Here is a 25,306-nt window from a genome sequence, read left to right on the forward strand (position 1 = left end):
GAGTACTGAATGGTAATTAGCAGTGTCCTTTCTCTAATACGTGCGCTAATTTGTTTGTTATACTTGTTTTCTTCGTTAAGTTAATACTGGGTACAAGATACCTCGGTTGAATATATAGTGTAGGGTGTAAAGACTAAATTAAGCAAAAAGGTTTGAATAATTTACTATAACCTTTTAAGCTCAATCATTAACTCACCATACTTCTTTTTTGCTTTTTAAGTTTTTACTTTCAATTGGAAAATAGAAGATTTTGATTTTTGAAGGAATTTTTTTATTATTGGCCCACTTTTGAAAAAGAAAATGCACTTTTTAAAAGCCTCCTTATAAATTGACAAAATCTTAAAAAAAAGTGCACAAACTTTAGAAAAAATAAACCAAACTGTATTAATAGTACTTATAAATTTTAATATCTATAAAATGATGAAAAGATAAGCACTTAATTTATAAATGTTAGCCAATAATACCCGCATAATAACACTATCTTTTTTTCGGTGTTAATCAAATATCATCACAACTATAGGTGTGAGACACTATTGGCGTATTAAGCAGCATGAGATTGACCATATATATTTTTTTTTAATTTGCAATAGTTGGTAATCAAATCATCAACCACTTACGAAGCAATGCAATTTAACCCTATTTTGAATCCATTAATAATTACACTTTGGAAAATTCATATATTCATTATATTTTTCCCCTAATTTATGCTACACCGGTTCGTTAATTTCATTCTTCGTCTGCTCAAGTCCTAGTGATTGGGAAGAAGAATGAAGAATGTGAATTTTTTTTTTTTTAGCAGAAGATTAATGAAACTGCTCAAGTCATTGGGAATCCTCAATTGTGTAAATGAATGCATGTGTAGTAGACCAAACGCTCGTGAAGTTGCAGTTTGTACCTTCCTCTTATGCTTACTAATTCACAATGTTGTCTTCTGCTATAACACACTGCATAGTAGTTTAATTTTATACCTTCTGTGACACTTAACATGGATGTTTGTGTGTTTGTGTCTGGAAATTAATGTGACTTCTCACAAGAACCAGATACCTGAAATTAAAGTGTACGTTTTCGCAACAACAAAGAAATTACTAAATTATATATGAAAAGAAAGTTGTTGTTCATATGAAGCCTGCAGTGAAAGAAGGTTTGTAGGAAACATGTTTTATTAAGTTAAATTCTAAATTATATATCATTTTTATCTATTGATGGACATTGAATTTTTCCCTTGACTGAAGGAAATTGTTTGATGAAGAGTGAAGCCAGTCATTTTTCTTCTGAAGCTGAGAAGGTATCATTCTTTTTCTGTCTAGATATCTACTTTGTATTCCTTTCTTCTTTGTTTAAACAGGGGAAATGTAAGTAAAAGCTCTCGCGATTTGGATCAAAGGAGGGTTGGCAAGAAAAAGTATATGTTGCTAAAAGGAGAAATACTAGTTGGGCTCAATTTGAGCTAAAATTTGGAATCCATGTTTCAGAATTCAGAATTCAGATTAATAAACACATCATAGCTATATATCTCTCAATGTGTATCTCTGTACTGTTAGGGATGTTTTTATCTGTTAGGAATTAAATATTGAATATGTACTAGAACTTAGTTTTACCAAGGTACGTTACTGATTTTATTATTTGCAAGGCAATATCTTTTTTCCTTACTGATTATAATTTGATTGATTCATTTGATTTTGACCTGGAGAACTGTTCTCCAATGAAAATGTTTGTTTGGCTACATTACCTTCTACACAAATATACCAATGGATCAACATCAACTTAGTTACTTTGGTGGATAGAGTATACTGATATACACTCCTTCTTTATTTCAAAAGAAGTAAACAACTCATTTGCTCTGAAGGATTTAGTTAAATGCCAATCTCTATGAGAACCGGACAAAACCTTAGATAAGACCATGAAGGTTGTGAGTATGCCAATCTCTATTATGCCCATGATTCATATATACATTCGTGCCCGGTTGCTGAAAATCCCCAACTTTAGTCTCTGTTAGATTTGTGGTTCTAATTCTCCCACATTCCCAAGCTACCACCTCCTACTTCTTGCATTAATTGCACCTCATGCTTTGTTGCATAATTTCATCCTAGCATTCCAGCTCTGCTTGCCTTGTGTTGGACGTGCCACTTGCTTCTTGCATGTAATAAATGGTTTTGTTTTCAAGCCTACACATGTCCTGCTATTTGCATGCAACACGTGTCCTGCTATTGCTTGGTTGCTTTGCCTATAAGCATTGGAAATGTGCCTATATATATGCAGCAACATCGCTTCGATCGATGAATTGCAACCCACACACACAAAGCATTGAGACACATCCATACTCACAATAACACTAGTTTGCTCCTTTGTGCAATGGGGGGCGTGGCTAAGTGCGAGTGGAGCTAGCACAGGAACTTCTGGTATTTTGTGTTGTAATAATTACTCTAGTAGTAATAATTACATAGTGTTCCAAAATGACGAGTGTGTTGATTTTGCATTGAATGGATTTGAAACAAGTCCCACATAGAAAGGGGAGCAACTTTTCAAAGCATTTATATATCATTAAATGACAACCATTCAACAAAGAGACAAAGAGATGATATAGTGCCACATGTGCATGGTTTGGTGGTCTCAAACTTTTAAGTCACACCACCCTCGCCGGTGCGACACCTATGTTTTGACATTTGCCTTCTTATTTTGTTTCCTTTTGTTACTAAGGAAGGCGCCCCTTGTGCCATATTAATATACTTTTGGCTTAACCAAAAAAAAAACAATAACACTTGTGAGTGAGTAATTTTGGTGAGGATTCTTGTTTAGAGAGAGTAGTTTAGTGAAAAATATTGTTTTTTGTCATCTTTCTATAAGAGAATTTGTTGTATACTCTTCATTTTACATTGTGGAACTTTGCTCGTATTCGCCTGTAATTTCTTCTGCTTATGAGTTTTTCTACATAAATTTTGTGTGACTTTTTCTTGCAACTTTACTTTTGTTTCTCTTTAGTTATGAATTATCTCGATACTACGCTTATCTAGATCCTACGCTTTCTCATTGCATTACAGTGACACCCTAACAGTCTCCCATAAATTAAAGATGGTGGCCAGTTAAAAATGAACACCTTTTTTATAACTCACCAGCAGGCTCTCACTACTAGTAACTTTTAGGCAAACTTTTACATGATGGTTGCTGAGGGGGGTTACAATGCTGTTTCTGTATTACCCAATCAATGAGTGCCATGTGGTAAGTGAGTGTCTTGTGGGTGCCATGTCATTGTAACTTCTGAAATTCAAGATCTGGTCCCTCAGCTATTTGTATTAAGAAATGTACCATATCATATTAATTCAATGATATTATCATAAAATGTTTTATGTTTTTTATTTTAATCTTATTTTGGGGTAAAATCCCTTGACCTATTTTCAGATCACCAATCTGGTGAACGTGTTCATCATCTTCTTCGTGTCGTTGCCGCCGCGCGCGTTCTTCATCTTCTCAGGCTCAGCCGATTTCTTCATCTGCTTTTTGTCGTCGCTGCCGTGGTCGTAATCTGGTGGTGCGTGCTCTTCATCTTCTTCTTGTGTCGCTGCCGTGGTTTGTTCATCTGTGCCCTGTTGCTAATCTATCTCTCGGCCTCATGTCTGTGCGAGGTGGCATTGAACCCTGGAGCAAGGCCTGCATTCAAACCTCTGTTTTGTGCTTGAGTTCCCTAAAGCGAGACCCCATCACCCTCTCTTGGGTGTTTGAGTTCTCCTCCGGTGCTCAATGCTGAAGCGAGACCTCCACCACTGGTTCGTCTGTTCATTTACCGCAAAGAGGGTGTTAATTTCATCGGTTCATCCGTTCACCTCAACCACCGCCACAAGCTTGCTCCACCACTGACTCAGGTATTCTCTTATTGTTTTTCTCCTTTTATTCCACAGAAATTTATAATTTTTATTTAATTTGGATGATAGGAATGAACTGGGTAATGACCTTTGTTTCTTTCAATTTGTATGTTTGTTTGGTGATGGTTTGGCTGATTAGTTTGAGGATTCTTTTTTTCTAAATGAAACAATCACTTTGCTTCAATCTATGCACGTTGATGGGGTTGTTGAACTTTTACCGAGTCTATTCAATTTGGTTGATTAGTGTGAGTCATCATGCTTTGATGCCTTCATTTTGATATAGATTCTGTTAACAATATTAGAGATCGAAAAACACATTGATTATATGATGAATAATAGAATAGTCCATTGATTCAATCTTAACGGTACTAGTCAAGGCATATTTACATTCAGATTTACAAGAAGAAAAATGAAGACAACAAATCTCCCTTCAAACTTGTCTCATTTCTTGGTAGAAAGTTTAGATGCAGGATTCAACTCTCTAGGCATAGTTGGTTGTTGTACCCCAATGGATGATGATTCCCAAATGTGTTTAATCTATTGTAGGCTACTAGGCTCTTGGTAAGTTGGTATGTTAGTTATTTAACTATTGCAACATTCCTGCTGCTATTTTCCTGCATTCTAGTTCTTACATTTAGTTTTGAAAGCATTCTTATATTTAGTTCATTGTAATTCTTACATTTACATTTGATTAACTACTCATTGTCTGTTGGTCATGCTTATTCACTTGTCTTCTGGTGCTATCTTTGGACTCTACTTTGGTCTTGTGAACTGCTTTTTTTCTCTTCTTATTATTAAGCTCTTAAAATGCAAGTGGTCATTATAGGCCTATGAGGAAACTGATAATGTGTTTGGTGAATGCAAGTCAATCACTACACAGCTTAGATTCTGGCCTTGACTAGTTCTACAAATGTATGTTAATTTACTACATAGCTTAGATTCTAGCCTTGGCAAGAAGCAAAGAACAACAACCTTGGTGTTTGTTTGGTTATGTAGCTTTATTGGGTTTTCAAACTCAGCACTATGCTTATTTTGTTGATATCACTTTATTTGCAGTTTTGCAGCTTTGTTGTATTCAACTGACTGGAAGCATACCTACACAGCTTGGTGCTTTGAATTAATATGTATGAATGCATACGTTTTAGTGCATAAAGTTGGATGGAGGCTCACTGTGAGAAGGAAATATGACACAAGGATCAAATAAAAGTGAATGGGGTGATTGGAACGAAACAGATCATCTCAATTTTAATTTTTCTCAATTTTCTACAGAGGACATTTGTGGCGGTTTTAAGCCGCCACAAATGTTGCCAATATTTTGCAGTAACATTTGTGGCGGTCTAAAGCCGCCACAAATGTCCACTGCAGAAAATTGAGAGAAAACAAAATTGAAAGGATCCCCAGGGTGCAAAAAGATAAAAAATTGGTGAAGGAGCTTAGCAATTTAAAAGCCAAAAATCCAAAATGGTGGAACATGACTTGGATGAGGTCTTTTCCCTCACTTTCTAAACATGAAAAGTGTGTTTAGCGCCACTAAGGAGAGCATAAAAGTGTGAAATTTGTTTAATAATATTTTGTATCGTTTAAAAGATTTTCTTTTATTTTGACCCATGATTTATAATGTTAAAATAAAATTTGTCCTCTTTTTAAATAATTTAATGTGATTATTTAATTTAAATAATAATATTGATATAGTTTTCCAATGTAGAAAAAATTAATAATGTTGATATTAATTATATTATGGAAAATAATTAAATAAAGATAAATCTTAAAATTCAATTAAATTAAATTTAAAAATTGAATTAGCCATAGACCAAGTTTCATCAATCCTTATTGGGCGTCATGTTAATCTTCTATGTCCACCAAACACAATAAAGCTTCATCTTGACCTCAAAGGCCTGATATGAGCCAATAAGGCTTCATGTTGTTAAAGGGTTAAGGTTAGAGTTAGTGTTTGGTTGAAGTGCACTCGTAAAGGAAAGACACTTATGTCATTCACATGATGACCCTTAGTGTTAGGGTTCAAAGTATGGTTTTGTTCCGGTTGGCTCTTAAGCCCTACGACTCGACGATGTTGTAGCTAACTCACAAGGGTCTGCTCTTAAGCATATACCATACGAGAGGCCAACGTGATCTTGTTCGGGAATAAACTACCCCGACTCAACTGATAAAGTGTCCGAGCAGCTTTACTAAGGACCAAGATATACTACATAAGCATGACGACACCAAGCAAACCATGCGCTCGGAAGTTCCACTTAAAGGAATTCACTCACACTTGGAGAGACTCGAAACACAGACACCGAGTCTATAAATACAAGTTCCTTCATTCATTTAAGTAGCATGCTATTCATTATTAATTAGCATTTCCTGAGTTCTTATAAGACTCGTGGATTCTCTCTTTGCATACTCACTGACTTGAGAGTCAGATTTTCTACTACTGGTACTCTCCCTATGGCTAGTACCACCACTCTCTTAGGAGCCGCGACAAAGCTCAGCCACAGAGCACAACAAGAGAAACAATCCAAAATCCATGAAGAGCAGGTTTAGTCATTTCCGCGAAACTTCTTAACCCAAGGGTTAGGGTTAGGGTAAGTGTTTAGTTAAAGTACACACAAAAAGGAGCAACTTATAGGTCGTCGACACGAGGACCCGTAGTGTTAGGGCTCAAAGTATGGTTTAGTTGTATGTGGAACTTCTTGGCCCAAGGGTGACAACTAGAGTTAGTGTTTAGTTGAAGTGAACACGTAAGGGAACAATCCTTCAGGTTGTCACACGAGGACCATTGTTTTCTTGGAATTTCTTTACCTAGAGTTAGGGTTCAATTGAAGTGCATACATAAAGGAAGAACCTTTAGATTGTCGACATGAGGCCTTCAGTGTTAGGGTTCAAAGTATGATTTAATCGTTTCTATGGAACTTTCTGGCCCAATTGTCGACATGAGGCCTTCAGTGTTAGGGTTCTATTGAAATTTATTGTAAAATTAAAATTTGAAATTATTCTGATATTAAATTATCAAATAAATAATAATTTAGAAAATAAATATTTTTAGATATATTTTCAATGATGTTTTATTTATATCTAACATGTATTTATATATTCATTTAAAAAAACATGTATTTATAGTTACTCATATAATTCATAAAAAATTAGATATTTTATTATTGCCTTTGAAAAATTTATTTGATTTTTCAAAAGGCACATGAATTAGGACCAAAAAAAGGCACATGAATTGAAGTTTTTATATGAGAAAATGAATAACTTAAATACATTTTATTTGAAAATTTAATTAAATTTCTAAATTTGTTAGCGGTAAAATTCTTCTTTTTGTTAAAAAACTAGTAAGTTACCCGTGCAGTTGCACGGGTCGCGGTCGGTCGACCGCGATCGATTTTACTTAACAATATTTTTTAATTATTTATAATTAAACATAAATTAAATTAGAGATAAATCAATTTAAAACATGTGTATATATATAAACATGTGTCTTAAAAAATACATTGATATTTAAGTTTATTTCTAATATAAGTTCTTGTAAAAGTTGGATTAAGTTCAAAAAAAAAGTTTATGAGAAATTTATGACGTGCCAACATTTTTTCGAGTTTCTTTTCATTATTAATCTCAATATAATATCAGAATTTTTTACGGAAGAATTTCAAAAAAAAATTATTATTGTTGTTAGTATAAAAGTTTGCCCCGTTGATGATTGAAATTATTTATTTAAACATTGAAAAATAAATTTATTTTTAAACTTAATGTAAATTAATTATGTATAAATGAAGATATAACTAATATCTATGTAAAAATTTATTGTGTAAGAATTTAAATAAGTTGTTATTTTAGTTAGCATAAATTTTTCCCCGTTGATTAATGAAATTATTTTTTAAATATTGAAAAGTAATTTATTAGTTAAAATAAATTATAATGAGATTATTAATGTAAACATTGAACATTAAGTATATTCTTCAAGTTAATGTAAATTAATTATGTATAAATAAAGATATATCACTAATCTCTATAAAAATTATAAATATAGATTGCAAAGACATTTTCCCCGTCGATTAATGTAATGATTTATTTAAACATTGAAAAAATAATTAATATTTAATTTTTTATGTAAAAATTTAAAATCTATATTTTTGTGGGCATAGAAATTTTTCCCGGTGACTAATGAAATTATTTATTTAAACAATGAAAAATAATTTTATACTTCAGTTAATGTAAATTTTTTTTGATACATCGAAAAGATAAATTTCACCCGCCAGGAATCGATCCTTGGACCTCGCCTAGTAAGGTTTTAATGAGGCCCTCTCTCAAAGTCCCCATGTGGTCATTGTGTGGGTTTTTTTTTTGCAGGTGTCTTGAACATGTACCTTGATGCTTGCCTATTTTTGGAGGCTTTTTAATAATATGTTATTCAGTTTTCAAAAAAAAAAATCTCATTGGAATATTTTCTTAATTTTTACAGTCATGTAGATGAAAATATAAATTTTCAACTATCAAATTTCATTTGCTAAGAAGTTTATTTGAATTTCATTCAAAATTTACTATTTTTTTATACATCGGAAAGTTATATTGCACCCGTCAATGATTGATCCATGGACCTTCCCATCCCCATTCCATATGTCACCCACCTCTTACCACTTAAACTATCAAAGGGACTCAAAATTTACTATTTAGATAACATAGATATTTTTCCGGCTGAATAATGTATCAATATGCTCACATATATATATATAAATATAATTTAAGTAAAATTCTCATTTCTAAACAATATAAAAAATAATTTTCCCTGTGCTTTATACATTAATAAAGTTTCATATAAATTTAGTCGTATAAAATTTGAATCCATGTGTAGTACTACAAGTAAAATCAAATTTAAAGCACTATTATATGATGGAAAAAAAAACACATTCATATTAAAAGGAAAATAATAGACTCTTTTTCATTAAGAATTGAATTAATTTATTAATTTATTTATAGTGATTCACTGATTCCCCTTGCACCGACCATCAGCAAGGACCCCCCACAACATTCAATGACAAATCAACCCACAAAATATGTAGCTCAGGCTTTGATTTATGTGCTAAACAGACCATCAAACAATCTTTACAGAAAAAAAAAATTGACTAACAACAAATCAAAGTGCAATTCTTTTAGGAGACAAACATTCAAGTAAATCCCAATTCATTTCAATTTAGATCTGTAGTACAACATTTTACAATTCCAAAAAACACATTCCATTACAGCAAAAACAATACACTGAAAATCTCATTCTAAATTATATATCAGGCACCCCATGTACAAAAGACTGCAATTAGAGGATAAGCATTTTCTTAGTTATCGCCTCTCGTCTTGACTTACTGCCCATCTCTATCTCTGCAGCAAGCAGTTCTTGTTGTGTTATCTTACATAAATATTAGAAATTTCATTATCTTCAACATTCCTTGTATCATTGCTAAAGGTTTAGGTATATGGTGGTTAAACCATTTTGCCTGCAAGTAAATATGGAGGAAACAAAGCAAGTGATGTATTGCAAGTTCTGCTTCAAGTCCAAAAAAATTGGTTAATAATGAGCGAAAAATGTACTCACTTTGTATACAGAGCACAAGCTGCTAGTTTGCTTTACTATCATTGTAATGTAATGTAAGTTGAAAGTGTTATAGTCTTAAAGCTCAACTCAAGTAAATCTAAAGGTGTAAGAAATTCTTTTGTTTGGATGTTCAGAAAAATAATAAGAAAAAAATCCATTGTTCATGATTTTGCAAAGCATGTGAATCAAGTCCTTAAGAATTTCAATTCATGGGTAATATAAATTGCAAAGGCTCTAATTTTTCACCAACACCTACACTTTCTTTGGGTTTCTCTTGAACTTAACAGGTCATACAATAAAGGGGAATCAAGTCCAATAAATAGAATTACAATGTGTAGTATGCATAATCAAAGCACAGCAAGGAGTTTCACCGGACCTTTCTATAATCAAGGGATTAAAATCAGTGACTTTTCTAGGTGTGATAGGGGCAAGCATATCAATTTTCAGAATTCAGAATACAAACTGAAGCTTGAAAAAGAGCTGACAATAGCAAGTTATAACTTAAAGAGGCATTAAGTATAAAATGTTCCTGAGCTGGTGTTTATATCATTAGGGGGCTTACAAAATATAACTATTTGGTTGATAAAAAGAATTGAGAAAACAATAATAGAAAAAAGATATCAAAGAAAACCAAGGAGCTTACTTACAAACTAAAGCTCTTGTAACAGCTTGTGTTTCTTCATCTAGTTTAAGAACAAATAATCATGAACTGGAAGAAATTTAAAGAAAAATGGTAACAGGAAAAACACTTCACCATAATTAAGCAACAAAAAAGATAATAACACCTCAACTTAAGGAAGCAACCTTGATACAAATAGGCAAAAATGCAACTATAACAGAACTTTCATAAGAAACTTACACACCTACTCAAATAGCTTGTGGTCATTAGGAGTACTCACCACAATTAGATTCTACTTTCTAACTTAACTTGCTTCCTCCTTCATGCACTCACCAAGACCATGCTAATCATCTTAAAAAACTCAATTTTTCTCATATTGAATAGAAAGTATGATTTCAGAAGAACATACAGCTCTTCCTGAAACAAACAACAACACATATTAAGATTGTATTCACTAAAATAATGAAAAGAAGGTCAGACAAATTTATATGAACAAAGACAACATCAGAGAAATACAAAGCGATTTAGCAACCAAAAGCTTTGAAAACAACAGAATTTCTAATGAGATTGAGTAATGAGTAGACACTTCAAAGCAATATCCATCAAGGTTACAAAGACATGAAGTGTACCTTACATGATCTGGCTACCTCATGCAAATCTGTCTGTCCAGTACCAGATGGAGATAGGGGGAACAAAGCTTTAGGACTAAGAAGATGTGCATCTTCGTCATTATCCTGAAACCCATATAAAAATGAGTGTTTTACACAAAGGAAACCATCAAATTAAGTCACTAAACTCACAAATTGTTCTTACCTGTTGTTGCAACAAACCCTGCAATTTAAGTGTAAAATGATATAAATTAGGAACATAAGATCATATAACAAACAAATAAAAGATCCAGTTTGAGCACAAGGTAAACAATTTGATGTAGAAAATAACACATGGCCATAGCAGAATCCAAAAGTAGAAACCCTTTAAACAAAATCAAGCTCAAACATAGTAATGAAAATGAACATAAAAAACAAAGGAAGACCCAAAACCAAAATAAAATCTGAACGAAAATCCTCCAGCAAAATTAAAATTAAAAACAAAGAAATTTATGAAAGAAAACATTTACTTTGAAAAAGAAATGACGCACTCGAACCCATGGGTGTAAAACAGAAGGAAAGAGGTAAATGAGGTGGAAGAGGGAGGAGAGTGTGAGCCAGATCGTAGCAAAGAGAAAGGGAAATAGAAAAAGAAGCGGTGGAACAGAAAGAAAAAAAAAACAGAGAAGAAAAATTATGTAGACTACATACAAAATAAAAATCAAACCTTGGAGGAAGTTTAGGTCAAGTATCGGATGCTTAGAGAGGAACAGAAAGGGACTGGAAAAGAGAAAGGAGAGTTTGGGAAGAAAGAAATACCAACAAATAGAGAGAAAGAAACCTGTGTAGAGAACCAAGAGAGAGAAAGGTCTGCGAATTTTAGGCTACTTTCATGTCAATAATTTCAATTTGAATTTGAAATGATTCAAAACTCAAAAGCAACTAATTTGGAGCAAACCATGAAAATTGGACCCCGCGTGTTACCATATCTCACTTTTCCCCTAATTCAACCCTAATTTGATGTATCAATTCTTGTATTCCTTAGATCAATGACGTTTTCATTCACAATTTTAAATCCAAATTGCTACTATCCTCCTGCCCCAATCTGATTCCAATAGGAGAATTTGAAGGTGAGGGAGTCCTTGAGGTAGAGAAAAGGCGTGGACTGTGGACGAGGGGACCGTCTTTGAAGGCCATGGGACTGTTTGCTAGCGGGAAGAGGGAAATGTTGACAACGCACAGGAAAGAAGGGGATGGGGTAGCAGTTGTTGGGGGTGACGTCCACTCTTTGGCCCTAAAACTGTGGGTAACATTTTCTTCCATTTTATTTCATCATTTTAATGTCTTTTTTGGGGTTCATTGTTATAACACTAAATTTACATTACTGAAGTTGGTTAAGGCCTACTGATTTTGAACTCTGGTGACCGTTTTGAAATCGTAGTGACAAGTGCAACAGTGGTACCCCAACTTCTGTTTAATGACTATGATCTTGGACTCAAACAATTTGTTTTTCAATGTCTAAAAATCAGAATATTTTGCTCAATAACAGTTTGGAGGGGTAAGTCTACTTAAACTTGCTTGTAACTATTGTTTAGGCATTCTTGTTTGCTATTGATAATTTAGGCCCTGTTTGGGTGGTTTTTACTGGCTAAGTATGCAGTCACTGACAGAACTGACCTCTTTGGAATGTCATGGTATAAGCATCTAGTAAGTTTTTTCTTTTCTTTTTTGGTACAGAGCATTTGGTGATATGATATCTAATTATCTAGTAGAAACTTTTTGTTTAAGTAGCTGAAACATTCAATTGTGCTCTAGTCTTCCTTTTTAATTTAAACACCTTGGTTTTAATGTTTCCCCACTTTAAGAAGCTTTAAGTATCAGTGGTATAGTTTGAATAAAAATCCTTTTGGTTTTCTCCATTGGAGATCTCAAAAGCCCACGGGGGAGTTGTTATTATCTGTTTTTATTTCATTTTGCCAAGAAACCAATCTGAACAAAGTCAAACTGGGCATCCTCTTTTATGATGAACACTTCACGTCCATTTCTTAATTAAGTGTCCATTAGTGACGGGTGTGTTCTCTCCAAGAGGCTATTGCAACTTCATTCTGTTAGAAATAGTTATAAATAAATAGGTTTTGAATATAATTTAGCTCTATGATGACACATAATCTTTTGCAGATACTGGAGAGCTAATCTTTAATATGTTTGGACCAACTTAAGTGTGGGGAGCTTCTTTGTAGCTTGCCATGCCTACATAAGATTTATCAAGTATATAGTTTTAAACTAAATTCTTGCTTTTCTTAAGTTTTTGGGCTGTTCTAATACTTTTGTGTCATATTGAACTATTAAATGCTAAATGTTTGTCAATGTTGAACTTTTTTTCTGTCCATTTTTCACATGGCAGACTATACTGGTTTGTTGCAATTGAAGCTGGAAGAGCTCCAAATATTTTATATTGTCTCAAGATTTTGAAGCCTCTGCATATCCACTTTTCTTGGCTTAGGATTTGGATATAAAAAAGGGCACATACTTATCCATTTGTTTTTGCAATTTTAACCCCTGTTCAGAATTTTACTCACTTTCCTATGTTATTTTATAGAGCAACCCCAAATACTTGCTGATATGGCTTGTTATAGGATGAGATGTGATTTAAGTAGGCCAAATAATTATTAGGCCTTCTTCCTGAATATTTTAAGTTCTTCAGAATGTCCTTTATTTGAGTTTATGGGATTCTTTTGATTGTTGTTTGATACCTTTGTTTCCGTTTTGTTTTCATTCAATGTTTTGGGTCGCCAATAATACTTTTAGAGGATGATTCGATCTAGATGGTAGGTAATATGCAGTTAAGTCAATTGATAGAGATTTCTTATCATATTAGCATACCTATCTATCATTGCATTTAGCTTAAAATTTGAGTGAATTGCAAGCTCAGTTAAAAAAAAGTAGCTTAAAAGGTTCTAAAAAAATAACTGGTTTAGCTTTCCAAAACACCATTATGATGACAACGGTTAAAAAACTGTGGCATAATAGGCATATATAAACCGTGGCATCAAAGGCACAAATAAACCGTGGCATAAACGTCTCAATAATACGTGGTTGAAATTTATAGAGCCACGGTTTACCAAGTGCGGTATTATATAAACCGTGGCATTAAGTTCATGAGCGAACCGTGGCTTTAAAATCACAAAACCGTAGCACTTGGCCACGGCCACATACACTGCGACATGGAAACCGTGGCAAAACTGCGGGGTAAGCTTTCAACCACGGTTTTTTAACATGTGCCCACGGTTTTCCGTCCGCGGCGGAAGGCCAAAAATGCTGTAGTGCACTTTGCTTCAATCTATGCACGTTGATGGGGTTGTTGAACTTTTACTGAGTCTATTCAATTTGATTGATTAGTTTGAGTCATCATATGATGATGCCTTCATTTTGTTATTGTTTGTGAGTTACTTTTGCTGGATTTCCAATTTCCAATTTACTTTTTCTTGGTAAAATTAAATTAGACCATTGTCTTGTGTTAGTTTTGATTAGCAATGATCACTGCATTGTAGTTCTTACTTCTTACATTTACATTTGATTAACTACTTGTTGTCTATTGGTCATGCTCATTCACTTGTCTTCTAGTGCTATCTTTGGACATCTACTTTGGATTGATAGTCTTGTGAATTGCATTTTTTTCTCTTCTTATTATTAAGTTCTAAAAATGCTAGTGATTTCTTCCTTTGGATTTTATAGGCACTTGATAGAGGAGCAGAAGAAAGCAATTTGGTGAGGTTGACCAAAGAGATCGTCGCACGTATTCAAGTGACAAGGTTGTTTCACACTAAACAAATGATGAGAAGTTATGAGCTGAACTTTAGAGGCATCTTACTGAAATTTGTATTTCCTTTTGAAGCAAAACCAATAGCTCTAAAGTTGAATGAAATCCCTACTCCAAGAGAATGAATGATACTGGACAGCTTAAGCTCTCAATTGCATTCAAGAAGCTAAGAAAAGACTTGGAAGGAATGGAGAGTCTAAAGAATTCATATCATGATTAATAGTTTCAGATTTGAGGCTCACTTTTATGTTTTCCCTTGTAGCATTTCCTTGATTGTACATATATTCTATGTAACAGATTTCAAATATGATTTTATACAAGATAGAATTGCGACGGTGTTAGCTCTTTCTCTGTGAAGACTGAGTTAAAATATGTTCTTTACTTAAATTCTTTTTATCTTTATGAAGAACTACTTCTCTTTACCTTCTTTAGTTAATGTAATAACAATGTTAAACTAAATTTAAGGTCTTACAAGTTACAAGTCAAGAACAAGTATGACCTAAGTTGATGGTTCCTTAACAAAGTTACAGTTGGAGATGCATATTTTGCTGTCATGCTATTTTGAAGCCTCATGTTATATAAAGGTAACCTTATTGTAACAGTTGGACATGTATGCATAAAAGGAGTTTGACTAATCTGTTTGAACATTTGGCTTATTCGGTCTTTGCAACCAGCTTACTAATTAGCAAGACAATATTTTTGTGGCGGTTTTCAACCGCCAAAGTTTGTTTTCCACTGCTAGGAAAGAGAGTCGCTGAGAGGAGGCGAGGAGCTTGTTTATGTATTTGTAGGATTATAATTACCAAAGTATTCTAAGTTCATAAGGGGAAAAATCTTCAATCCCTAAATGATATCTCATATCCTCTTTCACCAATGAAATTGTCTCATGGCAATTAAAAACCACCATGTAAGGTTATAAAAATGTCATATCCATGCATTTTTAGTTAACATGACATAATTGTATTGGTTGAAACATACAATATGACAGTTAATGAGATCAATTTACAATTTTGTATGGAAAATGGCATGCAATTGCTTTGCAGTCATGCTATATCAACAAGTCCATAAAGAAGGGGAGCAATATCTTCTACCACTCTTCAAAGCATTCTGTATTCTACAAGTTTTTCTGAATTTTCCACTGTTTCAGAAGCAAAATGCAGGAGATTAAACAGCTCTGACTTCCAATGATCAATAAAACACTTCAAAAGAAGGTTGGTACGGCAAGTTTGTCTTGTTCCACTTTAACCATTCTTTGCTGCCCCTGCAGTACTTCAAGTCCGTCAACTTGGGACTTCCTAGAACTTTGAAATTGCATATGCACTGCTTTAGCTTTATCACTTTGAAATTGTGTTCTGTCAAATTGGATGAACCAGATTCCATGCTAAACCTCCCATAATTTGCACATCTGAAACATAGAAGAAAAATTTAAAAAACTAATTGAATTTAAATTGTTACAATACTATGTAAATTCCATTAAATTACAAGAACCTACATGAATGAATATATCAAGCAGAGCCTCGGAAGCAACTTAACCCAGATAATTTAATTAAAAGTTCAAAAATCTTTTCGTTTGAGATAAAAAAAAAACAGACAATTGATATGTACTCAGAATACACACATAAGCAAAATAATTGTCCGGATCAGATGAACCTCAGTGGGTGTAGACTTCCTGTCCGAAGCACAAACTCCTCAATCTCTTTGATCGGATTTTCTGTAAGCAAGGTCCCTCCTACATGAAATGGACGCAAATATCAAGTACTGGAGCAAGTTTAAGTATTGATTACGTAGTACAAATATCTATCAAGTATCAATCCTATGTGATAGGAGCGTCCATAGGCTCGCCAGTTTGTGCCTGAGGCGTGCTTGCGATGGATGAAAAGTAGCTTGCGGCGAAGGTGCTTCTGGTCGGAATAAACAGGGCTTGCGGCGGCTACGAAGGGTGCCTTGCAGCAGATGATTCGCTTAGGGGGAGGAGGACTTGCAGGCAGAGGAATACTTCGGTTGAGACCCAGAAGCTGGAACACGGTGGTGAAGCCACCACCCGTGTGACGAGGAGGTGAACCGCTGCGGCTGAAACCACCACCGTCGAGGAGGCTGTGGCTGAAGAGAGCAACACGATGTAGCAGGGGCAAGAAAGGTTTTAGGTTAATGAATTCTATTTTTAATTTCAAAAATAATTAAAAAGTGTAATTAGTTGGGGGATATAATGCAAAACTTAAAAATATTAGGGACCCAAATTTAGAAAATAAAACTTACTGGTCAAACGGATGACATGGCAATTTATTACACTAGGCATCTTGCTATTGGTCTATAAGTGGGGGGCATGGCTGATGTTTAAAACACAAACAGCATTTTTAAGTTTGCCTAACTTTTATTACTCACGTGGCAACTGCTAAGTATAGAGAAATAAACTGTAATTGGAAAACTTGATCATTGTTATTTGTTGCTGTCAGTTTAAATATACAAGATAGCAGACAAGATTGGGAGTGAATCAAGCTATCAAATTCCTATTGATTCTCCTCTAATCATGCGCTTATCTTTTGCCTAAGAATAAGTCAATAGACTTTTGACTAAAGAATGGGTCAACAACAGATTTACAAAATCTGAATAATTAAGATAATGAGAACCTAATTATTATTATTGATATCCTCCCGCAAGTTGTATAATCTGGAAGAGAGATGCAACTTGGACAGTAAGGACTCGAACCGAGGGCGAAGTAGAGGCTTGGTTAGAACATCAGCAAGCTGATCATCAGTAGACACAAAGGACACTCGAAACTTGCCATGTTGAACATTTTCTCGGACAAAGTGATATGCTAAGGCTATATGTTTCATCCGAGAATGGAAGACAGGATTAGCACTTAGATTTGTGGCACCGAGATTGTCACAATATATCACCGGATTGGCGGTTGGTGTGTGACCAAGGAAAGGACCCATAGGAGCTCACTAGCGGTGTCAGCCAAGGCTTTATATCCTGCCTCTGTTGATGATCGAGCAACTGAACGTTGCTTTCGAGAGCTCCAAGAGATGGGAGTGCTGCCGAGGTACAACAAGTAACCAGTGGTTGAAACATAATCATCCTTGTCACCCGCCCAATCCGCATCCGAGTAGGCATGAAAGGTCAGCGGGGCAGTCGCTGAGATGAAGACTCCTTTGTCACAAGAGCCCGCCAAATATCTGAGCACTCTTTTGAGGGCAGACCAATGCGCCGTTCTTGGGTTCTGCATGAATTGTGCAAGTTTGTTGGTGCTGAAGGCGATGTCTGGGCGTGTAAGGCTCAAGTATTGAAGACTTCCAACCAGTGCTCGGTACTCAGTTGGGGAAGGCAGGAGATCACCTGAATCCTTGAGTAATGGAACACTCGCAGACAAGGGAGTGGATGCTGGTTTCGTATCTGCCATGCCTGATTTATGGAGCAGATCAGTGATATATTTCCTTTGTGAAAGAAACATACCTGTAGCGGAAGGAATGACTTCGACACCTAAGAAATAGCTGAGACATCCAAGGTCTTTCAATGAAAAACGAGCAGCAAGTGTGGCAATGATTTTGGACAACTCTGCAGAGGAACTCCCAGTGACAATTATATCATCAACATATACTAATAAGTACAGTGTAACGCCCGGTTTTTGGTATATGAATAGAGATGAATCTGCAGTGGAATTGACAAAGCCAAGGGAGAGCAAGAATACTCGAAGCTCCGTATACCAAGCACGAGGTGCCTGTTTTAGTCCATAGAGTGCCTTTGTGAGGCGACAGACATGATCAGGAAAGGTTTTGTTGACAAAACCAGGTGGCTGTAGCATGAAGACTTCTTCCTTGAGTGTCCCTTGAAGGAACGCATTGTTGACATCAAGCTGACGTATGGACCATCCTTGGCGTACTGCAAGTGTTAGTACAATACGAATGGTCACCGGTTTAACAACTGGGCTGAATGTTTCCGTATAGTCCCAACCAGGGCGCTGGTGAAAACCTTTGGCGACTAACCGAGCCTTGTAACGATCAATCGATCCATCCGGATTCCGTTTGATTCGGAAAACCCATTTACAGCCAACCAAATTTTGAGTAGAGGTCCGACTAACAAGATCCCAAGTGTTGTTGCGGTCTAAGGCATCAAATTCGGCTTGCATGGCGGAGCGCCAATCAGGGTCACGAAGAGCCTGGGTGATGGTGCTGGGTTCGATGGGAGAGGAGGATTGGACATGAAGGTTGAGCTTTTTGAGGGGTTTGACGATGTTGTTTTTAGACCGGGTGATGATCCCACCGCCGTTGGGGTTGATAGCGGGTGGTGATGGTGGGGCAGGAAGTTGTGGTGACGGTTGTGAGGTTGGAGGGGGAGATTGAGTGGTGTTGGTAGATGGAGAGGAAGAGGCAGCGGAGAAATCTTCCAGTGGGTTTAGAGTGGTACTCACAGTGGGTTGGGTTATAGGCTGTAAAATGGAGAGTTGGAGTGGGCCTGTTTGTTGCTCTGCACCCGGACATGATTTAGCAACTAGGGAGCTGAATGGAAATTCAGATTCGACGAACTTCACATGGCGAGAGGTGTAAATCTTTCCTGTTGTGGGATCAAGACACAAATACGCATGTTGATCAGCCGAGTAACCTACAAAAACACACATAGCAGACTTTGGCGCAAGTTTATGGTTAGTATATGGTTTAATCCAGGGAAAACATAAACATCCAAAACATTTTAACTTATGATAATCCGGGCTAATGTTGAGCAACTTGGAATAAGGTGATTTGTACTCAAGAATAGGAGTTGGGAGACGATTTATGAGGTAGGCTGCAGTGGTCATGGCGTGAGGCCAATAGGTTAGGGGCAAGCCCGAGTGGTGGAGAAGAGAGAGACCGGTTTCAGCTATGTGGCGATTCTGGCGTTCTGAGATTCCATTGTGTTCAGGTGTATGAGGTGGGGTGGTGTGATGACTTATACCATGAGTGGTTAAAAAAGGACGAAGGCCAATATATTCGCCACCATTATCTGTGTATAAGATTTTTATTTTGTGGTGGTAAAAGTTTTCAATGAGCGATTTAAATTTAGGAAATATAGTTTGCACATCAGATTTGCGTTTTATTGGATAAAGCCAGATATAGCGAGTAAAATGATCAACAAACATGCAATAGTAACGAAGACCATCAATTGATAAAATAGGAGAAGTCCATACATCTGAAAAAATTATTTCCAATGGATAAGAAGATGTAAGAGTGGACTCATGAAAAGGAAGCTTGTGACTTTTGCTAATCTGGCAGGAGTTGCAATTTGATTACTGGAATTTATTTGAACCCAAAGAAAAATGTTGTTGAAGAAATTTGAAAATGGAAGATGAAGGGTGGCCAAGCTTATGGTGCCATGACGCAGAGGATTCCGTGCGGACGGTGTGGACGGATGGTGAGGCGGAGGGCCAGAGATAAAGTCCATCGACACATGATCCTTTATGGGTTGTGTGGCCCGTCTGCAGATTCGTCACATGAAAAGAGTTTGGAAGGAAAACAACAGCAGAGTTAGTTTGTTTGGTAAGTTTAGAGATAGAGATGATTTTTTGTTTCATGGAAGGAACACACAAAACATTAGACAGGGATAAATCATTAAGTAAAAGTGTTCCAGAATGAGAGATGTTTAAACCTGAACCGTTACCCATAAACAGCGAGTCAGGACCGGTGTATGGATGATGGAGTGCCAGATTTTCAAGGTCATTGGTTACGTGATGCGTTGCTCCACTGTCAACCAAAAAATCAGTCTGAGGTGGGCCAGCAGCTGCAACATTGACCTGAGCCTGTCCAGGGTACGTCGGAGAGTTCCGAGGGGGCGGCGGGACACCGGGATGTTGCTGTTTGAAGATGTGGCACTGAGACAGAACATGGCCTTTGACATTGCACCATTGACAGCGGCCTAAAAACGGTTTGCGGTTGCTGGTGCGTTGATTGGACTGGGCAGAGGATTGACCAAATCGATACTGGTTGTTGGAGTTGGGTCGAGCCTGAGCATTCAAGGCAGTAAGGGGAGCAGGAGTTTGTCTCTGAGCAGCAACAATGGAGAGTTCCTGGATGAGCAGCTTCTCGAGGAGGTCATCAAAGGTAATTGGGGTATCCCTTGCATTCACGCCATCAATGACTGCTCTGTAGCCGTCGTCGAGGCCGCGCAAGACATGATCAATCATGTCTTCAACAGAGACAGGAGATCCAAGTGATGCAAGAAGATCTGCCGTTTGCTTCAGAGAATGCATATAGGTTGTGATGGATTGGGTACCTTTGGAAGCCATACGGAGACGCTCTTTTAGTTGCTTGAGATGGTTGCGGGATGCTTTGGCATATGTGTTCTTGAGGAGGGTCCAAAGATCATGAGAGGTCTTTGTCTGAGACACCAGAGAGGCCACTTCGTTGGAGAGAGTGGTGAGGAGAGCGCCATAGATGAGGCGGTCCTGTCGACGCCATGTCTGGTAAGCAGGATTTGGGGTTGTCACTGGAGGTGTTCCAGTGGTGGAGATCGATGCCGGCGGCGCGGAGAAGGATCCATCTGGATATTGGAGAAGATCATAGCCATCAAGGAGAGCTTCAACTTGGAGTTTCCAATTAATATAATTGGTGGGAAGAAGCTTGGTGACACTGATAAGAGTGATACAAGCAAAGGGTTTGGATGGCTCATAGGGGTTGGAGATGAAGGAGGTGCTGTCACTGGCCATTGGAGGCAAGGGTGAGGAGCAGCGTTCTGAATTAGAGAGAAGGGGCTGGATCGTTTCTGACTGATACCATATAGAGAAATAAACTGTAATTGGAAAACTTGATCATTGTTATTTGTTGCTGTCAGTTTAAATATACAAGATAGCAGACAAGATTGGGAGTGAATCAAGCTATCAAATTCCTATTGATTCTCCTCTAATCATGCGCTTATCTTTTGCCTAAGAATAAGTCAATAGACTTTTGACTAAAGAATGGGTCAACAACAGATTTACAAAATCTGAATAATTAAGATAATGAGAACCTAATTATTATTATTGATACTAAGAAAGTGGACATTTATTGAATCCATAATACATTAAACTTTAAAGTGAGGGATGGCTAATGACAAGACGATTAACTGAATGAATGCTACTGCATGAATTGCAAGAGCCCCACTCGAAGCTTTATTGCCAGTTCCTTCACGCTCAGCCTCAACTCATCATCCATCTGCATTTGCAACAGCTTTAACAAAATTATATCTGTATGTAGTTCCAAATCACATCCACCCTTACTATAATTTAGGGAGACAAGACCAAGTGACAATAGGCTAGTAAAATAAGACATCAAGAGAACATGACAAGTTGACAACACATCTCGATCCTCTGTAAATCTAGTTACATAGGTCTCATTTTACATATTGTTCTCAACAAGTTCACTTTTAATTAATGTAAAACTCCATTAACAATGTGGGACTAACACTCAGTTTGTTTTGGGAGGAAAATGATGGAAGAAGAAATCTGGATACATTACTCTAGTCTAATTAAAAAGCTATAGCTGAGGAGTGTGGATTGCATTACCCTATACAAAAACTTATTTGGTCATATCTCAAATTAATGTGGTACTTCTGAGCAAAAGTAGTAATAGTGTATACCTCTGCTATGATGGTTATGTACAATTTGGAGGTCCCGAAAAGCAAGGTACTGCTATTGATCACTGATAGATGAAGGTTGTCTATCTCTTTGAGTATGTTCATCAGCACCCCCTCCTGTTTCTCACAGTGGATTCGGATCAACACTTTGTTCTCTGACATCCTTGCCTCAATTTCAGGCAGTGAACCATTATTTTCTCTGCCTGAATTTGAGGATGTGTCTGAGACATCTTCGTCCACAGAGGACTTAGATTTCTCAAAATACACCACTGACTCTGTGCTTTTCCTGTTGGTTTGCTCTTCCTGTAGCTTCACCTGCTCTTGGAGCTGTTTCACATGCTGTATAGCGTCCCCCAGCACAGAGGCCTTATCAATCTGCATTACACACCCTTCAATAATCAGTACATAGAGAAAATGCATCCACTCAAGTAATGAGCATTCAGAAGAGAAAGAAATTTAGATTTTGAACCTTTTTGAGGCCTGGAATAAGAGCTGCAAGAGCTATAAACTGCTGGCTAATATTTTCTCTCCTCTTTCTCTCAGCAAGAATGTGATCGTGAGCTTGGTGAGGAGATCTGACCCTCTCCCTCTCCTGTACTTTGCGTTTTGGTTCCTTCTTTTGACTTTCCAAGGACCTCTTTGAGGGCAAATTAGACCTGTTCTCATGATGATTAACATTCACAGCATTGTCTTTTGGCTTCAAAGTTGATTCAAAGTTTAATATTGGCGCTGGATTCTCATTGGTAAATGAAAAAATGTAGCAGGGAGAAGCATCATTCTTGAGTGTCTTGGAAGGCCTCTCAGAGCTGTTATCATCATCATCCCCTGAGGAGGAGTTGCTCATGGTGGAGCAAGAGTGGTTGCTATCGTTAGAGAAAGATGTTTGCAAGTTCAGCTCTTGTGGAGCAGAGTCTTCAGACAGGAAACTCTCATCTAACCAGTTTGTGTCAGGTTCATTGAGGAAGTCGCAATCCTCTAGTTCCTGGGAAAACAGGGAAAAGGGTACTTAGTTAGTAGTTACTTGAGTTAGTTTTGTTTTGGTCACAAAAAAATGCATGCAGTTGAAAATAAAAATGAATCATGTTGAACTTACCAAGTCACACAACCAACTAGTCCATGATTCTTCCTCTGGTGACATCATTCTGCTAGCTGCAATAGGGACCAATGAACCTGAAACAAAAGAAAAAAGTTGTGGCATTTGGTTTAGACATTTTCACAAATGCAACACATGCATACTCCAAAGTCCAAACTGGAAATGAAAACAATACCTTCTTACAGCGACAGTGGGATTGCTGAATAGTCTAAGTGGCCCCCCATATAAATATAAATATCCTTTTTAGAAAGTGGTAGGTTAGGTACGTGCAGATTATTAGTAAACAGCACGTGGTTACAGTATATCTGTATTATATTCTTAATCTTAGCTAGCTGAGTACTAAACTGTAATTAGCAGTGTCCTTAATTGACTAATTTGTTTGTTTGTACTTGTTTTCTACGACAAATTAACACTAGCTACTGGATACCTCGGTTGCATTGTGGACAGATTAGGCTGTCAATTCTAAATTAACCAAAAATGTTTAGGCTGTCAATTCTAAATTAACCAAAAATGTTTGAATAATTTACCATAACTTTTTGAGCTCAATCATTTTACTCACACCATACTTCTTGATTGCCTTTTAATTAGAAAACAAACAGAAGTTATTGATCACTTTTCAAAAAGAAAATGCACTTTTTGAAAGTCTCCTAAATTGACAAATTCTAAGAGTTATGCTCTTTTCTAAATACACTAGCTTTAGAAAAAATAAATCAATTATTTATCACGTTTCCAAAAAAAAAAACCAATTATTTATCTTTTTCTTATTATTTCTATGAAAAACAGAAGAAAAAAAAACCTTTTCTGCACTGAAGCACTATATGATTTTTATTTGATCTCTGCAACTGAATTAAAAATAATTATATATTTATCGGTTTTTTATTTTCTTTATACAACTTCTCTTATTTTTTTATTTGATTTTATCGCAAAACAGTCAAAGGCCAAGATCAGATCCAAAAAAATAGGCCAAGATTTGGTACAGAGTCTAAGATGAGATCATCAAATTTGATATCATTGGGATACTTGATTCATAGCTCGTGGCATTAAGAAAATTTAACTACTTGTTAAAAAACATTAGAAGAGATCATCAACAGCGCTGCAACCAAAAAATATTACCAGGCTCGAATCTTCAGGAACCTTTGCAGGAAATTTTTTATTCAGAAAAAAAATGATTTAAAACGAGGGTAATAGGCCACGTACATATATTAATTTACCCGTAAGTCTGTGACCCAAGTTATCTGTGTTCATATAGTTTTTTTTTTTTTGAAAATCGTCTTGGGAGTACTATTCTTAAGGATGTCCTCTTATTAACACTATACACCGTGTTAATTTGTTTGAGGGGATTTTGAGAGGAGGGAAGTTGCAAATATATATGGAAATGACTAGAAAATGAGCTTTCAACGTGTTTGGGAGAGACCTGAAAATGGAGGGGATAGAAAGCCATACAGAAAGATTCCACTTTAGGTTTTTCTCCACTCTATAGGCGTGAAAACTAGAAAGAGGATGAACATTGATAAATATTGGACCGTTAGGATATTTGGCTAGCAAACTCCATATCACTGCACGCGGAATCCTTGTAAGATGACTAAACACTACCCTGCAAGTATGAGTTAGCCGCCCGCATAGAAGACATTCATACTTATTTGTCAGCACACCAATGCAATATCATCGAGTGTGGTACGTTATAGGGAGTCTCTAGCAGTGTAATAGTGTGATCCACTGTATTACGTCATAGAGAAACTCGACTGTATAAGAGGTTTTCTCATGCTTAATAAGATCATGTGTCATTTGCAGAGAAATTCAAAGGTATAATTGTGTTCGACCTACCTAACCTTGTTTGAGGATTTTGTCATAAACAAATATATTTTTACTCTTCTATAATTCATGAAAAATCATCTCCAAATAGTGTAATTTGATATTCTCATTTCCACTAGCTCGCAACTCGCAAGCCACTAGTGTAACTTCATGAGGTAATTTAAACAACCCACAAATTAAACAAGGTTGAATCATTTCTCTCTCTACAGTCTAACAATTTCATTTTCTTCCTTATTTCTCTCTTCTCTCATTCTGCCTTAGCAAATAATTAAAATATTGAATTTATAAACAATCTTTCCTCAAATGTCCAGACTACTATGCTCCTTGTCAGGTCTAAATGATCAATGTAG

At 36.2% G+C, this 25,306-nt stretch overlaps 1 protein-coding gene and 1 long non-coding RNA gene across 4 annotated transcripts; both read right to left on the reverse strand.

Annotated features, from left to right (window-relative positions):
- Positions 1-9,021: 9,021 nt before the first annotated feature.
- Positions 9,022-12,060, reverse strand: LOC130740953 (uncharacterized). Its single transcript, XR_009020284.1, has 3 exons — positions 10,877-12,060; positions 10,693-10,797; positions 9,022-10,480 (listed from the first exon to the last, which is right to left on the reverse strand). It is a non-coding gene; the product is annotated as an uncharacterized LOC130740953 (long non-coding RNA).
- Positions 12,061-16,143: 4,083 nt separating this feature from the next.
- On the reverse strand, positions 16,144-23,357 carry LOC130740955 (transcription factor bHLH18-like). 3 transcript variants are annotated; one of them, XM_057593688.1, is made up of 5 exons: positions 23,145-23,295; positions 22,521-23,033; positions 22,055-22,426; positions 21,543-21,630; positions 16,144-16,199 (listed from the first exon to the last, which is right to left on the reverse strand). In XM_057593688.1, exons 1-4 carry the CDS (start codon positions 23,247-23,249, stop codon positions 21,553-21,555), a joined length of 1,068 nt encoding a protein of 355 aa, XP_057449671.1. In that variant the 5' UTR covers positions 23,250-23,295; the 3' UTR covers positions 16,144-16,199; positions 21,543-21,552. The 3 variants fall into 3 exon arrangements, with proteins under 3 accessions (XP_057449671.1, XP_057449672.1, XP_057449670.1); XM_057593689.1 differs by lacking the exon at positions 16,144-16,199 and adding an exon at positions 23,320-23,357 and having other exon boundaries at positions 21,436-21,630; positions 23,145-23,221; XM_057593687.1 differs by lacking the exon at positions 16,144-16,199 and having other exon boundaries at positions 21,436-21,630.
- Between the last annotated feature and the right edge of the window lie 1,949 nt (positions 23,358-25,306).

The sequence above is a fragment of the Lotus japonicus genome, chromosome 2 (assembly GCF_012489685.1).
Source record: "Lotus japonicus ecotype B-129 chromosome 2, LjGifu_v1.2".
Lineage (NCBI taxonomy): Eukaryota > Viridiplantae > Streptophyta > Magnoliopsida > Fabales > Fabaceae > Lotus > Lotus japonicus.

Bases quoted from the DNA above. Each gene is read 5' to 3' on its own strand.
- LOC130740955 (XM_057593688.1), bottom strand. From the start codon at position 23,249: ATGCCACAACTTTTTTCTTTTGTTTCAGGTTCATTGGTCCCTATTGCA. The intron at 23,034-23,144 runs GTAAGTTCAACA...CTGTTTTCCCAG, and splicing joins CTAGTTGGTTGTGTGACTTG to GAACTAGAGGATTGCGACTT. The intron at 21,631-22,054 runs GTATACACTATT...TTGCAAATGCAG, and splicing joins ACATAACCATCATAGCAGAG to ATGGATGATGAGTTGAGGCT.